An 18,347-nucleotide genomic window follows, 5' to 3' on the forward strand; every position below is an offset into this window, starting at 1 on the left:
GCCCTGCTGGAATTCGCATCCTGGTCCACAGAACATTAGCTGAGCTTCTGGATTAATAGTCTCGCGATAATACCACCAGGCCTTCGCCTCCCCTTAGAGGGTATGAGCTATAAGGAAAGGCTGAAAAAACTAGTGTTGTTTTCTCTGGAGCGGCGGAGGCTGAAGGGAGACCCTGATAGAAATCTATAAGATTATGAGAGACAGAGATAGGGTTGACAGACAGATATTTTTCCAGAGTTGAAATGTCCATTACTTGGGGGCGTACACTTTAGGTGAGAGGGGCGAAGTTCAAAGGAGATGTGAGGGGCAGGTTTTTTAAACAGAGAGTGGTAGGTGTCTGGAACTCACTGCCAGGGGTGGTGCTGGAGGCAGATACGATAGGGGCATTTAAGGGGCTTTTAGATAAGCACATGAATATACAAAGAATGCAGGGATAGGGACCAAGGGCAGGCAGAAGAGGTTAGGTTAATTCGGTATCATGTTTAGCACAGCATTGCTGGCTGAAGGGCCTGTTCCTGTGCTGTACTCTTCCATGTTCTATGTTATGGCCTCCGAATGGAGAGCTCCATTGGCTCCTACCCTTCCTTTGACTTCTTTTTCAGTATGTTATCAAACTGGGTTCCAGGGATGCTCTCGGTATTTTATAGACTGAACCCACGTAATTCCCAATGTACTGGGTGAATAAGGGCTGAGCCTCCACCCACACACCCCACTCCCAAGCCATTTAAATATTCCCCAGCCAAGAGTGAGCAACACAAGGGCATAGAGGTCTCTCAATGTGCTGCTGATGTAGATGTACAGACGCAGGGAGATTGCAGTATAGCCTGCACATTTCTCAGGGAAATCTGCAGCGACAGGTTTCATTCTAGAATTCAATACAATTACTGCTGTTCCTATCTAATATCGCCAAGCATTGGAGCTGAGGTCTTGGAGCAAAATGTTTCACATTGCCATTTGCTACCACATGGAATTTTTATGATGCTTCACTCACCATAATTCACATGTACTCAGCTCCTAAGTACCGTGTTCTTTGGAGGATGCAGCATTGTTGGTGTGGCAAACAAAGGCATTGATTATCTAAGAATTTTTAAAATAACTCTTTCGAGACAATGTTTTCAGATGCAGTTATCAAAGTGCCAGGCAGAGAGGCTCAGAGAAACCGCTAACAATGGACTTGAGGGACTAACAAAGCAAATTAGCTTTAAACATTCTTCTGAATGTCCCAACCAGACTTCCCTCAGCCCCTGGAAACCTCACCAATAAATGCTGAGAAGCACAATAAATCTCTGTGTTCTCCATGTCATCCTTGGGTTGTGTGGTGTGAGAGAAGACAATGATAGCTTTGGCATCTCTTTCATTAGGATGCTCATAGGACCCTAATAAAGGTCCCATTTTCTTACTTTACTGCTGTTTGCCCCATAGAATACAAGATGGAGCAGATTGTGTTCATTGTTCAAGAAAGTAACTTCAATTTATAGCAATTTCAATAAAAGTTATTCAGAGAAATTGAGGTGATTTAGTTGAATTCCAAAGAGTGTTTTCAGACGTCCATTTCCTGACAATCGAGGCACACTCTGTATTTCCATTTCTTTCTCTTTGATTTGTTAATGTTGAACAATTATGCCTAAAGGCTGAATACATAATGGTTTGAAATCTTCACAAGGGGCTAATATCAGGCTTAAGAGAATATAATGCTGGGATAGAAAATACTTTCACAGTTTTGTGCCTCTCAGTACACTCTACATCAGTACCAGAAAAAACTTAACAGGGCTCAGGTCAGAGCAGATTAACTACCATCCCTAACCTATAACATCATTACAAACATTCTTCATGTTTAACTCTTTAATTCAGACTGGAAAGACCACCCTTTCTGAAATTCCGTGGACTCTTACATCAGCTCCATTTCTTGTCACTCCCTTAGTGACAAACAAACCATATTAAATATCGTTAGCTCACATTAGATGTGCTTTTGTGCAGTCTGCACGTTCTCCCAATGTCTGGATGGGGTTTCCTCTGGGTGGTCCGGTTTCCTCCAAAAAACATGCTGGTTAGGTGCATTGGCCACACTAAATTCTCCCTCAGTGTACGTGAACAAGGTACGTGTGGCGACTCGGGGATTTTCACAGTAACTTCATTGCAGGGTTAATGTAAGCCTACTTGTGACCATAATAAATAAACATTAAAACCTCACACTGCTAATCATAGAAAGATGAAGAAGATTAAAGGATAAAATGTTTTCACAACATAGTTTGTCTGATTAGATTTGCTGAAATGTTGAGTAAGCAAGTAAATGCAACAAGTAATACAACTATCTTTTTATTGCTCCAAGTCAGTCTGGTGGATTTCTGTGGACAGACCATCAAGGCTGATGGAATCATCATTAACTCCCATCAAGGATCTCAGAAGGACTACTTTGTCACGGTTGGGACTGACTGTGAGTTAACAATGCAGGCTGCTTCCCCCAAAGACAATGTTCAGTTCCAGTTTAGATTCTTCTTGGTGTACAGTCTGCTGCGAGAGTCTGCTATCCTTCAGCCCACCACGGCACTTCAACTACTGCAGCGCAATGCAACCGGACCCCTGTCCTTACTGGAGACCACCAGACCCAGGCAAAGAGCAGGGGTGCCGCTGCCGGGAGCGGGGGTCACTAACACATGCAACGCTGGATCCTATGTACAGTTTTACGACGGGAAGAATAGAAATTCGCCACCGATTGGCTCCCTTTTATGTGGGAAGAATATTCCCAAGCCCATTTTATCAACTGGGAACTACCTTTCACTGAGACTGGTCACCAGAGGTCAACAACCCAGAGTGGACTTTGTTGGAGATTTCACATCCTTTCGACCAGGTAACAAAATACTCTTTTATTAAATGGATTTTTAGAAATCCAGTTATATTTCAAAGTATGGAAGGGTTGAGGTTGGGCACCTTAAAGAGGAAATATTATCAGAAATCAGAGTTAACTTGTATTTGTGCTGTCCATTTCTATTCATTTCAATTTTTATTAATTTAAGGGTTGGCATAATGGTTAGCACTGCTGCCTCACAATGCCAGGGACACGGGTTCAGTTCCAGCCTTGGTGACTATGTGGAGTTTGCACTTTCTCCCCATGTATGGGTTTCCTCCAATGCTTTGGTTTCCTCCCACATTCCAAAGGTGTGTGGGTTAGGTGGATTGGCCATGCTAAATTACCCCTTAGTTTCGGGGGGACTGGCAGGGCAAATAGCTGGGATTACGGGGAGAGCCTGGGTGGGATTATTGTTGGTGCAGAGTCAATAGGCCGAATAACCTTCTTCTGCACTGTAGGGATTCTACGATTCTATGAAAGGCTGATACCTTAGACATTACTGAGGCCAGTTATTGGCTTCCTGCAAATTATTGGAGGAGTAACCTACCTCCTGCAGTGGTGATGCTGCTGGATTAGACAGGGGAAGTGTTGAAATTTCATGGGCGTGTGATCTATATCTGCACTAACTAAGACTATACCCCTGGTTGCACAGTTGATTGGCTGCACAGGGCTCAGTGGGGACCTACATCTTTTGTTGTCCCTATCGGAAACACCTTGGAGCTATTTTCACAAGTTCTCACACTCAGTACATCTCAGTAACTAGTGGAAAATCTAGTTGTGTTTGTGGAAAGCATCCCCTGCCGCCTGGGATGAAAAATCTCTTTTGTGGCGAGATTCCCAGGCAAGAGAAAGGTCCAGATTGCATTAATCTCTGTGTAAATCCAATCCATTAATGAATGAGTGTGGTGTTTGACAGAGGTACCTGCCACCGCAGTGTAATTTCCAGAAGGTTCCATGGTGCATGTCTCCACTTTCTCCACTCCTGTGTTTGAAGATGATACATATTTTAATTTATCACCCTAACTCAAACAAACAAAAATTGGAGGATTATGGCTGGAATTTTACTGGCACGCCTAACCCAATTCCAGGGCCAGGCGAACCTCGGAGGACAGCATTTCCTGTTGGCCTCGGGCGGGATCATACAAAACTCGGTAAAATTCCACCCTATGGGAGAACAAGCCGGGGTGAGCAATCAGCTCAGTCTTTCAAAAACTGGCACAGACACAATGGCCTGAATTATCTCCTTCTCTGCTGTATGATCTTATAATTATTATTGATCGCATTTTGTGCCTTTGCCAGCTCAGCACACATTCCCTAAGTTCCCACTGCCAATGTCGGAACAGTTTCTACATACTTTCAGTTGATATGACATTGGGGAAAATTAGGTGGGTTGCATAAAGTGTGAGTCTGTCTTTTGGATGATAGATTAAACTGATTCCCCATCAGGGGTGGATGTTAAAGATCCCATGGCATTCTTTCGAAGAAAAGGAGAGTTATCCCCAGTGTCCTGGCTAATAATTATCCCTCAACTCACAAAAATCATCTGGTTATTTTCACATTGCTATTTGTGGTAACGTGCTGAGTGAGGTGCCGTGTTTCTGGCATTCCAGCAGTGACTACACATCAAAATGTATAGAGGAATGTTCATAGTCAAACACTAAGACAAAAGAGACAAGGAACTTAATAACAAAGAGAGATTTAAGGCCCAGGACTAAAGAGGATCACTCACCAGAAGACAAATAGAAGAGATCCTCCCCACCTTTAGTAACAGGATTTAAGCCGTGAATACACATGGGTTTTATAAAGAGTTAGAAGTTGGAAGCCCCAAACACTTTGTAGTACCTAAGGTCAGCGACAAGATCATGGGCTCTGTTTCTGGGCCCCTTATTCTTCACCTACCACCCCACACCCAATTCATCCCCCTCTTCACATTCTCCAGGTGCCCAGAACTGGGAAGCACTATAACAGTGGGGTCGAACTGTTTTAGCAAAATAGCTTGGCTTTTGTTCTCTACGCCTCCGTTTAGAAATACATCCAAAACCGCAGCTCTGTCAGACAATTATACAAAACTCAATCGTTCATATTAGGCAACCAATTTCTTTCAGCCTGGCCCTATGCAATACCTGGACAGGAACAGCCAAAAGATTTGAATCTCTTAAGCACCACAAACAACAATCCTGTGTACAAATGAAAATATCTTGAATTAACCGTGACATATTCTATTGGTGTCTGACTCCTGGTTTCCTTTTCAGATTTAAAAATGTCAAGATTTTCCACTAAATCAGCACCAACTGATTCATCTACAATAATGTGATATTTCTATCCACATAATTTGATTTGATTTGATTTATTATCACATGTATTAGTATACAGTGAGAAAAGTATTGTTTCTTGTGCGCTATATAGATAAAGCATACCATTCATAGAGAAGGGAAGGAGAGGGCGCAGAAAATAGTGTTACAGTCATAGTTAGAGAAAGATCAACTTAATGCGAGGTGAGTCCATTCACAAGTCTGATGGCAGCGAGGAGGAAGCTGTCCTCGAATAGGTTGGTACGTGACCTCAGACCTTTGTATGCTTTCCCTGATGGAAGAAGATGGAAGAGAGAATGTCCGAGGTGCATGGGGTCCTTGATTATGCTGGCTGCTTCTCCAAGACAGTGGAAAGTGTAGACAGAGTTAATGGGTGGGAGGCTGGTCTGCGTGATGGACTGGGCTTTGTTTACGACAAATTTATTTACTTTTATTTACAACATAAGTGAGCTTTGCTAATAGAGAAATTATACTTTGCAGTGAGTGATACATATTTTCTCATTTCAAGTTTAAACTCACCAGACTTACAAATACCCAGCATGGAGCATGAGATCGGAGAGCAGACAGTGAATGTGAAATATAAATGGAAAATGCTAGAATTAGGCAGCACCTGTGGAGGCAGAAACAAGGGGTGGAATTCTCTGATCTTGTCGGCTGCCAGTGGGAATGCAGAATTTGGCGTTCTTGCCAAAACTCCACTCACTTTCTTCGGCACCAGAGAAGGATAGAGAATTTTTGGCAATGTTCTGATCTTCACTAGCCTTGATGAAGGGCCACTGACCCCGGCTTCTCGCTGCACAGATGCTGAGCAAAAATTTTCCAGCACCGCACCCCACGCCCCCCCTAACCCCCCACCGCAAAGCCTGAGAGGCTCTCATTCCCCTTCAGCAAGAAAGGCAGCAGCAACTGCCTGTGACCTGGCTTGGCTCAACGTTAAACGTCAAAAATAAAGTTTCGATATGAAGGAAACATAAACAACATGCTGAGCAAAAACAGAAGAAAATCTTCCTCCCCAAATAATTGATTGAGCCACACAGCTGGCTGGAAGTGTGGAAAGTCCAGGCTGAAAGGTGACCACTACAATTCCACCAGCTTGGAGTTTGAGTCACCAGAGGTGAACGCAAGGTCAGTGTTAGTTAAACCCAACTTCTTAACTCAGTCCCAGTCCCTTCCCCGGTGACCAGGAGTTGGGGCCTGGTCTGTTTCTCTCCATGTCTGTCCATCAGCTGAGCTATATATTTAAGTCACGGGTAGATAGGTTTTTGATAGACAGGGGAATTAAGGGTTATGGGGAGAAAGCGGGAAAGTGGAACTGATCCACTTCAGATCAGCCATGATCTTATTGAATGGCGGGGCAGGCTCGAAGGGCTAGATGGCCTACTCCTGCTCCTATTTCTTATGTTCTTATAGTATGCAAAACATTATTTGTCAGTTTTTAATGAGCATCTTTGTTAATTACTCATTCTTATAAATTGTTAATTTATTGCTTTGACATAGATAATTTTCAGTAAAGGTTACTTTTTTTGTAGCTCAGTTACCAGTTTAGTTAGAAAATGGCAATTATTTGTTCAAATGCACTTCAACAAGGTTTACAAAATTTAAGACTGCGGTTCCTTCCTTAAGGCAAGAGAAAATTTGCTTCAAATATGGGAAACTAGGAGCCCGATTGATGCATCGACACTTCCCAAAGATATCTGTGTATTCATTCTTAGAGGTCACAGCCTTCACTTGTGAGGCTGGTGGATGGAGTGGGTGATGTGAAATGGGCAGTTTCTCTACTGATGGGTAAGGCTGCTTTCAAAAATGTGCAGGTTAGGTTGATTGGCCATGCTAAATTGCACCTTAGTGTCCCGGGATGCATAGGTTAGAGGGATTAGTGGGGTAAATATATGGGGTTACGGGAATAGGCTGTGAGTGGGATTGTTGTCGGTGCAGACTCAATGGGCCGAATGGCCTCTTTCTGCGCTGTAGGATTCTATGATTCACTGGAAACTGGATATATTGGAAATGCTCAGCAAATCGTCAGCATCTATGCAGAGAGAAGCAAAGGTTAGTGAGCCTTCGTCAGAACGAGTACAGATCGTGGATCTATTTCTCTCTCTACAGATGCTGCTGGCCTGAAGAGTATTTCTGGCATTTCCTATTTATATTTCAGGCTCAGCATCTGCAGTACGTTGCTCTCCTATTAGACATGATGGACATTTGTAAGTGCGATTATACGTGTGGTTCAATCACTCAATGCCAAGCGTAATTTTTCTGTTAACAAAGTCCACTTATGTGGATAGAAGTATGAACATTATTTTTATTATTTATTCACTGTTGCAGGAGAATGGATGAGTGCTAATTTACTGAAAGGTTTGGCTGTTTGTACGCTTGGAATAAAAACCAGGCATCATCCACCAAAGGAATGTTAGTTCAGGATATTCTCATTTGTATATGGGATTGTTGTTGATGGTGCTTTGGAGCTTACATTTTTTGCATTTTGCTGTCCAGATATTGCGTTGGGCCAGGTTCAAAGAAGCAGAGCTAGTTACATTATATGAATAACCAAGATGTGTATAATTGTCTAATAGAACCGTGTGTCATACTGGAAGCTGAGCTTTCAATGAACTTTATAAATAGAGGCATATAATGCAAAGGCCAAGAGGTTTTGCCGAAATAATTTGAAACATTTTGACTGTGACTATGGTTCCCACTTCTGCACCTAAAATACGTAAGGGGCGGGTGGGGGGGCTTGGTGTTTAAAGGGTGGGGTTGGAATAAGGGGTCAGGTAAAGCTCTGGGGTCCATGATTTCTCTCCCTGGCCCTTCTGATCCCTGTAGGGAGGGGTGTGGTTGGGGGGAGAGGGGAGGTTAGTTGCAGGTGGCAAGGTCAGAGGCCTCATGGTGGGCTGAGGATCAGACCCCTTGGTGGAAGGTTATTGGGGGAATGCCGAGCATGGTGCCCCCATACCACCTCCTCCCCACCCACCCCAGGCAATCATTGGATTCAGGAGGCAAGTACGAAGACGCTTGCCTTCTGAAACCAGCTTGTCGACACCTCTTTGAAATTGCTACCAGCCCCTGGGGCATCCCAGCCAACAGTTATTAAAGTTCATAAGCTGCATAGCCATGAAGTTCGCAGCCTCATTATCTTACTTGAAATTCCAACTTGGCTCAGAAAATTCTGCCTTCAGTTGAAGTGAGAAATGGGTGGGTAGGGGGCAGGTTTGGACTGAGAAACAGATTTTGAAGATTTTAAACCCTCCCCGCTCACTCCCCGAACCCAAATCCACCCATTTTGATCAATTAAAATTCAGCCCATAATGTATAAGGGCAAGTTTTCATCAGTTCAGTGGTTTCTAATTGATTGGGAACTGTGGCGGATCTTCAACAACACACATTATAAAGAAGCATAAAAACACTGACAGCATCTTCTCAATTTCCAGGTTTTCCATGTATGGACTCAAAATTAAATATATGGCCAACAACATAGTATTAAAAGGTTGAACAAATAATGAATAAATACATAAATATTTACTGTACCTAATGTTGCGAAGTTGAGTAGAGCCATTATAGATTGGTGTTTGTAAAATTGTAAGATGCTAGGGGAGAAAGCATTACATGGTCCCTTTAAAAAGGTGGTGCTTTTTCTGTGCTAGAAAGTTAAAAAAAATTGCAAGTACATACTGAGTGCCCAAAATGAAACATTTGTACCGAACGGTCAAGCAGCAGTGTAACCAAGGCAACAGGGTTTCAAGCTGTTGAATTTTTTGAATTCAGCCAATCAATTTGAATTAGACACTTAGGGCCCTATTTTACCATTTTGATTCCAAGTGTTGGGTGGACTTGAAACTGGAAGTATTTCAGATCCGACTTTTAGACTCATTCTCAGGTGCCCCCGAGCAGTCTGCCTGAAAAAATATCAGCAATTCCAAATCTCACTGCAGAAGCCCATGGGCAGGGCATAACGCACCCGAAATCCTGCAGTTCCGATCAGAGCCCCCCAACTGCGCATGCGCAGAAAAAGAAATGATAGAATGCAGCTCCCTGCCACTTCCCTCCTGGGCCAGATAAAGCCTCCCCCAACCGCCACAGACATTGCCCCACCCTCACAACATTACTGAACCCCGACTTCCTCCGCCACCCAGACAGATCACGGATCCTTCCCTCCCTTCGCCCTCACTGATCTCAGGCAGAGTAGCAGCAGAACCCCCCCTTCCGCCCCTCACTAACCTTAAGCAGAGAGCCATCAGACACTCAGCACTTACCTCCTCACTAACTGGAACGCCTGAATCGGACTTTTGTAGAGCATTTCTGTTCCGCGCCAAGTCTGGATGAGCAAATGCGATGGTACAGGGGGAAGTGCCGGTAAGGTTGGGCGTGCAGTCCATTGAGTTAATTTAAATGCATGTCCCGGGTGCAGTCCCAATCGTGGCCATTATGGGGCCTTGGTAAAGGGGGAACCAGTGCAGAGGCAGGCGCAGATCGTGCTACTCGCCTCACGCCCAAATTTACCAAGTTTTCTTGCATGAAAACAGGTGTAACTTGATGGTAATATTGGGCCCTTAGATACCAAGAACATATTACATTTAAATTTGACGGTGTTGACAACTTTGGACCAATCAAATTTTGTGGGATATTGATATGTCATCGCAGGTATAAAAGGATGGCAGGGGAACAAAAGCAGAGAGCAACGATAATTTGCCACAGCTCTTAGCTCAAAGCCTCATCTAACTTGCAAAGGTACCAAAAGAGAAAGAAGTTTCAGACTGAAGAGTCAACAGAGAGGGCCCAGAAGATTCTGGAAAACACAAAGCCTGGTTGTAATTTAAGAGAGTGACTAAATTCTATTTTGTGAATGAGTGGGAATTGTATTTATTTGAACAGCATCCCATTAGAATTGTGTTTTGATTGGTTTGTTAATAGCTTTAGGTAACTTGTTCACTATTAGTTAGATAAAAATGTTGTTACTTGTTGATTTTAGAGAGTCAGGGAGTTATTTTGATTTAATCACTGGATAATTCAGTCAGACAGTGCCAGGTCAAACTACAGTCACCACCTTGTTTAAAAAGAAACATATTCATTAACTGGTCTTGGATGATGTCATTTGTTGGATACTAAAGACCCACCAACTGGATCTTTCAGTCCCATCGAAGATGACCTCCTGCGGCGGGACTGGTGAGTCACAGAAAATACCAGCGGGACTGGAAGATGGTGAACCACCTCCATTGCCAGAACACATGCCCTGGGATGAGGGGGGGGGTGGTGGGGGGCAGAAAATCCCACTCACTCTGTCGTCACTCTGATAGGGGAATGACGGAAGTAGAAATAATTATACGTACAGAGAATCTGAAACTTTCCAGTCTTTAATCACAGGTTCGAGATCTTCAGCATGCGGGGGTGAGCCATACTTTCAATGTCAAAATGGAAAATGCATTCCCAAGAGTCTGGTCTGTGATTCGGAAAGTATCGATAATTGTGGTGATGGAAGTGATGAGACTGGACATCTTCCAGCAAAGTGCGACGGTAAGACATTGAACAGAACTCACACAGCGGCATACATTGGGATTAGAATCAAATAGCACAGAAGGAATTGATTTGATTTGATTTATTATCACATGTATTAGCATACAGTGAAAAGTATTGTTTCTCGCACGCTACACAGACAAAACAGACTGTTCATAGAGAAGGAAAGGAGGGAGTGCAGAATGTAGTGTTACAGTCATAGTTAGGGTGTAGAGAAAGCTCAACTTAATGCAAGATTCAAAAGTCTGATGGCAGCAGGGAAGAAGCTGTTCTTGAATCAGTTGGTACGTGACCTCAGACTTTTGTATATTTTTCCTGAAGGAAGAAGGTGGAAAAGAGAACGTCCAGGGTGCGTAGGATCCTTAATTATGCTGGCTGCTTTGCCGAGGCAGTGGGAAGTGTAGACAGAGTCAGTGAATGGGAGGCTGGTTTGTGTGATGGATTGGGCTACATTCACGACCTTTTGTAGTTTTTTGCGGTCTTGGGCAGAGCAGGAGCCCATACCAAGCTGTGATACAACCAGAAAGAATGCTTTCTATGGTCATTTTCAGGTCACAAAGTCATTTTCCCCATTGTACCATGTGATGGATTAAGTCCACAACATTTCGGGAATGAGAAACATTTGCAATTTAACTCTCCTCTTCCTATGTTTTTAATAATGTCAGTGGGTCCGAATGGTGATTGGGTTAACCTGGATTGATAGGATAAAGGTATCCTCTATCCTTCCAATTGGCAAGGCCTTCCCTCCACTGTCTGAAAAGGTTATGGGTAATGCTTGAGGACTCAAGGTTCAGATGTTCATCAAAGTTTGCTGTTGGAGTTGGTCCCTGCATCCTATTCCAAGTGTATGGTTTATTACCGTTTTCTGATCCGTCCCCAAATCAGGATCAATCTACATCCTTCCTGCCTCAGTTGACAAGTGGGATGTGGAGGAAATATGGTGAGTGTAACTTTTATAGTGAAAAATGATACGGTTGTAAAGTTAATTTTTGGATTGAAATGTAGGGTCGATTTTAACACAAGATATTTGAAAATGTATGATTTTTCTAAGCCAAATATCATGGGCTTGGCTTTTACATGAAATCAAGTTTTACACAAATGTTCCTGGTAAATTAGTTTGTGACATTTTAATTGTTATGATGTGGAAGGTGGTAAGTATCGTACTATTCAAATCCCAAAGGGAACCTTATCACAGTGGTTTGCAATTTGTATTCTACTATGAGAAGATGTGTAGGCTGAAAGCAGGAGTCAAAAATACTTTTGGAAATTTTAAACAGCAAATTAAAGCAGTTTATTAACAAATCTAAAGAAAATTTAAACATACAAGTTTACATCTACGTAAGTTAAAATTAGTCTTACAAAAATTTCCCCAAAAGAGTTTTACTTGGTTAGACTCACAAAAAAATACCCTTTTAGACAACAGTTTCTGTAGATGTTTAGTCTATGAGGTGGCACTGTGGCACAGTAGTTAGCACTGTAGCTTCACAGCGCAAGGAACCCTGGTTCGATCCCCAGCTTGGCTCACTGTGTGTGTGGAGATTGCACGTTCTCTGCCTGTCTGCGTGGGTTTCCCCAAGTGCTCCAGTTCCTTCCCACAGTCCAAAGATGTACAGGTTAGGTGCATTAGCCATGCTAAATTTTCCCTCAGTGTACTAAACAGTTGCCGGAGTGTGGCGATTCGGGGATTTTCAGAGTAACTTCATTGCAGTGTGAATGTAAACCTTCTTGCGACTAATGAACAAACTTAAAAAAACTATAAAGATTCCAGTAAATTTACCACATTGCAGTGAATGAAATTTTGGCTGAGCGTCAAATTCTCCGTCCTCAGTGGTGGTATGGCGAACCAGCCCTGCCCTTTAGGGCAGCCAGCTGGAGTTGAGTTGAGGGGGGGTAGGGGGCGGCGGGGGGCAGATTTCGGAGGCGAGGTGGGGTAGGCAAAAAAAAGGTTACAATTGCAGGGTGGGTGCCCTCAATGTCCATAGGACAGCCCCCACCTCCCCTTCTCCCGCCATCCCACCATAAGGACGTAGTCTGAAAGTCGTGCTGGTTAGGTACATTGGCCGTATTAAATTCTCCCTCAGTGTACCCAAACAGGCACCAGAGTGTGGTGGCTAGTGGATTTTCATAGTAACTTCATTGCAGTGTTAATGTAAGCCTACTTGAGACACTAATAAATAAACTTAAACTTAAAAACTTAACCCCCTCCCTTCCCACCCTTTCACCAATTTTGGTAAAAGATCAGCCCTTCCCCCTGACCAGCTTTCCACTGTAAAAAGTCTGACAACACCAGGTTTAAGTCCAACCGATTTATTTGATCGTAAACTCACTAGCTTTCGGGTTAGCCCCTTCGTCAGGTGAATGGAGAGTTCTGGCCTCAGACAGAGCATATAAAGCACAGATGAAGGGGCTAACCCGAAAGCTAGTGAGTGTACTATCAAATAAATCGGTTGGACTTAAACCTGGTGTTGTCAGGCTTTTTACTGTGTTTACCCCAGTCCAACGCTGGCACATCCACATCACAGCTTTCCACTGCCCAGGACAATGTGGCAGTGGAGCTGGATTGAGGTCCTGGGCATGAATTGCTCACGAGGGCCTCAATAGCCTTAATGGCAGGCGGGCCAATTAGTGACTTACCCACACACCCCCGCCCCCCAACATGGGGACCGGATCGGAGGGTGGTTAGGAAGGCAGTGGGCTCACCCCCCCCAACATATTTTACATCCCCCGCCTCATTAAAAACAAGCCCAGCTGGAGACTGTAAAACCCAGAACCTGAGCACAGAACCCAGGATAATATTTCAGCGTGGGATTGTACTGAGGCACTGCCTAAGGTGTTGGTTCTTTGCATGAAATTGTAAAGCGAGACTACGCCCGTTGGCTGAGATGAATGTAAAAGGTTCCTTGGCACCATTTTGAAGGAGAGCAGATTCCGCCCCCCCTCCCCCCACCCCCCTACCCCCCCCCACCACCCCCCCCACCCCCCTACCCCCCCCCCACCACCCCCCCCCACCCCCCCCACCCCCCAACGCCCCCCCCCCCCCCCCCCCCAAACACTGCAATGAAGTTATTATGAAAATCCACTAGCCACCACACTCTGTTTAGTGCGCAGGGGTATCCATGAGGTCAAAGCAACCATTGTCTGTACAATTTGATTGGCCAGTTTTGTAGTTCTTACAGGTTCATGGCTGGTAGCTTTGAAAGAAATGAGGAAATTTGATTATCTGCTGGTTACAGATTCATCACTGGTACATTTCAATTAATTTACAATAAGTCGATAAATTAATTGATTTAGTAAAGCATCTATCTAAGGTATCAGTTGCAATATTTTGCATGGTGGATATGTGAGGCAAGTGGAATTACTGTGACTATAATTCTTGGTGTTATGCCTTTGAAAAATCTTTAATTACATTTTAATTACACTATCACCCAGTGTAACCTTCTTCTTTTGCAGATAATCTCCTCGACTCAGCAACTGTTGGTAAAGTCAGCTCAAGCACCATGGAACCTAACAATTCACTGTCTCCTTCTGTCAACCTCACTGCTCTTTGTCAAACACCAAATAGACGTCTTCTAACAGACAGTGTCCTTTATCCAGGCTCTGTCGCAGGTACTTTGTTTAAATTATGCCTTAATCTTTTTTCTCTTACTTGTGGTGTAGTTTATGGAGCTCATTAAAGTTTGATGTCTTGGAATAAGAACACCTTGTTTTTAAATGTCAAGCCTTCCTTATCATTAAATATACTGGCTTCATACCCAACTGTATCTGGCACTGACCCCCGCCCAGAGTTAGCAGAACTATTGGGGCAACACCTGATTTGTACCCCACTACTTCAGATGGGCAATGTTGCCCCCTCGCCTCAACTCTCAATCTGAACATTGCTCTAGTTTCTCCAAGCAATGGAACTCATCGAATAAACTCAAAACTCCAACAGATCAGGCAGCATCTGTGATGAAAGGGGTAGAGTTATCAGGGTTTCAGGTCAATGAACATAGAAACATAGAACAGTACAGCAGAGTACAGGCCCTTTGGCCCTCAATGTTGTGCCGAGCTATGTCCAAACCCAAGATCGAGCTATCCCACTCCCTATAATTCTGGTGTGCTCCATGTGCCTATCTAATAACCGCTTGAAAGTTCCTAAAGTGTCCGACTCCACTATCACAGCAGGCAGTCTGTTCCACACCCCAACCACTCTCTGAGTGAAGAATCTACCTCGGACATCCCTCCTATATCTCCCACCATGAATCTTATAGTTATGCCCCCAAGTAACAGCAAATGAACGGGGAAAAGTTAGAGATGGAACAGGTTTTGAGCAAGTACAGAGACGGGGAAAGGAGTGGGGAGAATCAATGTTGAATCCAGAAGGCTGTCAATCAAAAGATGAGCTGCTGTTCCTTGAGCTTGTTGAGCTTCATTAGAATGCCAAGGACAGAGAGGGCAGAGTGAGCCTGTGACAAGGAATAACAATGAGAGATGACCAGAAACTCAAGCTCACACACTGTGAAAAGATGGTTTGCAAAGTGGTCAATCTGGATGGAGGATAGAGCATTGTGAGCAGTGTACCCCACTGGAATCAGTGCAAGTATGTACACTTCCACTTTTCCTGAACACTATAGTGGAAATTTATTGTATATTTGGGAGTATGTACAATTAGCAGTCTTTTTAAAAAACCTTTGTTAGGCTTAAGCTACTTATCTTTCAAACTTGTATAATTGATTTGTTAATACTGTTATCTGCCAACTTTTCCAAGATGCTTTACAGCTTGCAACTGATGTACCACATCATTGATAATTCATGCTCTTCCTCACTCTATACAAACCTTGTACTTCCTCACTCCTCCATGTACTCCCTCACCTATCCATATATTTACTGTTCCATGTACTCCTTCCTTCCTCCATGTTTTTTAAATTCATTTGTGGGACATGGGAGTCGCTGGCTGGCCAGCATTTATTGCCCATCTCTAGTTGCCCTTGAGAGGGTGGTGGTGAGCTGCCTTCTTGAATCACTGCAGTCCACTTGCTGTGGATTGACCCACAAAGGGGGAGGGAATTCCAGGATTTTCACCCAGTGACTGCGAAGGAATGGCGATATATTTCCAAGTCAGAAGTACTCCTTCACTTATCCATGTACTCCTTCCTCCATGTCTTCCCTTCTTCATATACTCCCTCTCTCCTCCATGCACTCTCTCCCTCCTTCCATGTTCACTCTCTCCCTCCTTCCATGTTCACTCTCTCCAAGCACTCCATCTCCTCCCCATGTATTCCCTCATGCCGCTGTTCTCCAACAGTGGAGTTGATGTCATGTTTGTTACTTCCAAAAACCCTTCAATAAAATGTCACAGATTTAGGCTTGTTAGGAAAGCTAAACTCCGTGGGATGAAAGGGCTGTAGCAGCAGGGAACAAGATTAGTGAAAGAATAGAAGACAGGGAAGTGGCAAATGACTGTTTTGCAAACTGGAGAGAGGTATCCGGTGGAGTTCCCCAAGTTCCCAGGCCGGGACTACTGCTTTTTTTAATAGTCACTAATAACTTAAACTTGGGGTAGAGGACACCAAACTTGGAAATGTTGGAAGCAATGGTGAAGATAAAAGAAAGTGAAGAGGCTGGTGGAACGAGCAGACAAATGGTAGATGGAATTCAACACAGTAAGACTCACATCATCCATTGTCTCCTGCCCTCCCCCATCCACACCCTCAAATAGCGAGTCAGGATCAGGACATGCAACAAGAATTCCCTTAACTGAAGGTTCCCAATCCTGAACCTGTTCTGGGAGTCACTGTTGCAGTAACCCCAGCCGAGGCAGAGTGTTTCAGGCTCTACAAGAGCAGATGTGGGTCCCACCAGACAGTGTCCAGGCTTGGTAAATGGTGCGAGCCCCCTTTAAGAATGACAGTTTCTTTTTATCTGGTTGTCCTGCTGGTCTCCCTTGTTTAGCTGATTGGTCCAGTGTCAAGGAAGAGCTGAAGTGGACTGGGCTATACTTCCTAGGATGGAATAAGTGCAGAAATTCCAGCATAATGGATCAGGCCTCTGTAAAGCACAGAACAAACCTGTTCACTAACTCTCTCAACCTGATGCTCATGAGGAGTTCCTTCTGCAGCAGGGTGGCACAGCGGTTAGCGCTGCTGCCTCATGGTGCCAAGGACCTGGGTTTGATTCCTTTGGGTTACTGTCTGTACAGAGTCTGCACGTTCTCCCTGCTTCTGCGAGGATTTATTCCGGATGCTCCGGTTTCTTCCCACAGTCTGACAGATGTGCTGGTTAGGTGCATTGGCCATGCTAAATTCTCCCTCAGTGTACCCGAACAGGCACCAAAGTGTGGCAACTTGGGGATTTTCACAGTAACTTCATTGCAGCGTTAACGTAAACCTACTTGTGACACTAATGTATAAATAACGAAGAAACTCCAGCAACGTTGTTGCAGAATCCCTGCCTTAGGAATAAATTATTGTAACAGATGTGGTTCTTGGTCGATTAAAAGCTGAATTGATCCTAAATCTGTCACATCTTGTACTTTTCTCTCTTATTTGCAGATGCCAAGTCATACGTTTCGCTGCTCGCCCTCTACATCATCCTGGGAGTCATCGCTGGCGTGGTCCTCATGTTCTGGTGTTGTTGGTCACCAGGTTGGTTGGTCTGGAGGTTCAGTGTCTGCAGGTTCCTCCCGTGCTGTAACTCCTTCTGTGCGGCCTGTCAGCTCTGTACACAGAGCTGCTGTCGGACGGACAGCGGGCGACTGGCCAAGGTCGCACCGCAAAGCACAGTCCCTGTCCCTGTGTAATATACACCGCCCGGGATACTCCTTCTCTCTTTCACAGCAGATTATTAATAGTCTGACCAGCATTATGCAATTCTCCAACCTGACATTGCTGCATTCCTACCGGTCAGGATTGGGTTGGAACTCACTTTGGGTTAATTTAACACTTACAATGTGACCCATTATATGCCTCTGACTAATTCACGGATTCCCCTGTTCTTCAGGAATGAAAAAATATAGGTACATTGTCTACTTTAATGTGGTTTAAGCAGTATGGGATTGTACTAATTTGTTCTCATGTTTCCAGACTTGCGTGTTGCATTTTGTGCAAAGACAGATTTCCTTTGTGACTGCAACTTGTTTGTAAGTGAGTTAATTTCAATCTAATTCTGGATCCTTCAAGGCAGTGAGAGCACAGCAAGTGTAACACTAATTAAACACTGCCAACAGCTTTGGATTTCCTGGGAAGATTACTTTCCGAGTTAAGCCTCGTCTGCTCTATGGTCTTTGATCTCTGGTCCACAAAGCTTCGCGGAGGGCTCAAAGTGCAGTGTCTCATGCTTCCTCTGGAGGTTGGGCAGTCTGAGGCCCCTGTGTCCAATGGAGCCGTTATAGAGGACACACGTTGATTTGATGTCAGATAGCAAGTGGCCTAATCTGTCTCTGTTGAGAAGCCTGCCTCTATTTTTGTGACCTGTAAGGTGGCAGAGTACATTAAAGGAAAGGAACCGTTTCCAGTTTTACTTTTACACTGGGGCTTTAACTTGTTCAAAATGTTGGAGGTAGTGCAGTCATTGGCCAGCAAATAAAGATAGCTTGGCGAGGTGAAATGGCATTGCTTATTTCGCATTCTTGGTATTGACGCAAGGTCAGGGGTTGTTCAGCTCCACGGGCAAGGTAGTGAGAAGTTAAACAGCAACAGAGA

General features: G+C 44.1%; 1 protein-coding gene across 1 annotated transcript; it reads left to right on the forward strand.

Annotated features, from left to right (window-relative positions):
* Window positions 1-1,430: 1,430 nt before the first annotated feature.
* ldlrad2 (low density lipoprotein receptor class A domain containing 2) lies at window positions 1,431-18,051 on the forward strand. Its single transcript, XM_080181514.1, has 8 exons — window positions 1,431-1,461; window positions 2,330-2,534; window positions 2,616-2,848; window positions 5,290-5,292; window positions 10,534-10,668; window positions 14,119-14,274; window positions 17,199-17,291; window positions 17,873-18,051. Exons 1-8 carry the CDS (start codon window positions 1,431-1,433, stop codon window positions 18,049-18,051), a joined length of 1,035 nt encoding a protein of 344 aa, XP_080037640.1.
* The last annotated feature ends 296 nt before the right edge of the window (window positions 18,052-18,347 follow it).

This window comes from Carcharhinus amblyrhynchos, unplaced genomic scaffold (genome assembly GCF_965287045.1).
Source record: "Carcharhinus amblyrhynchos unplaced genomic scaffold, sCarAmb.v2.hapA scaffold_41, whole genome shotgun sequence".
In the NCBI taxonomy this organism is placed as follows: Eukaryota; Metazoa; Chordata; class Chondrichthyes; order Carcharhiniformes; family Carcharhinidae; genus Carcharhinus; species Carcharhinus amblyrhynchos.

Excerpts from the sequence above, each read along its gene's own strand:
- ldlrad2 (XM_080181514.1), top strand. The coding sequence starts at position 1,431 with ATGGAGCAGATTGTGTTCATTGTTCAAGAAA. Across the intron at positions 1,462-2,329 it reads TGTGTTCATTGTTCAAGAAA|TCAGTCTGGTGGATTTCTGT; the intron begins GTAACTTCAATT and ends TATTGCTCCAAG. Across the intron at positions 10,669-14,118 it reads TCTTCCAGCAAAGTGCGACG|ATAATCTCCTCGACTCAGCA; the intron begins GTAAGACATTGA and ends CTTCTTTTGCAG.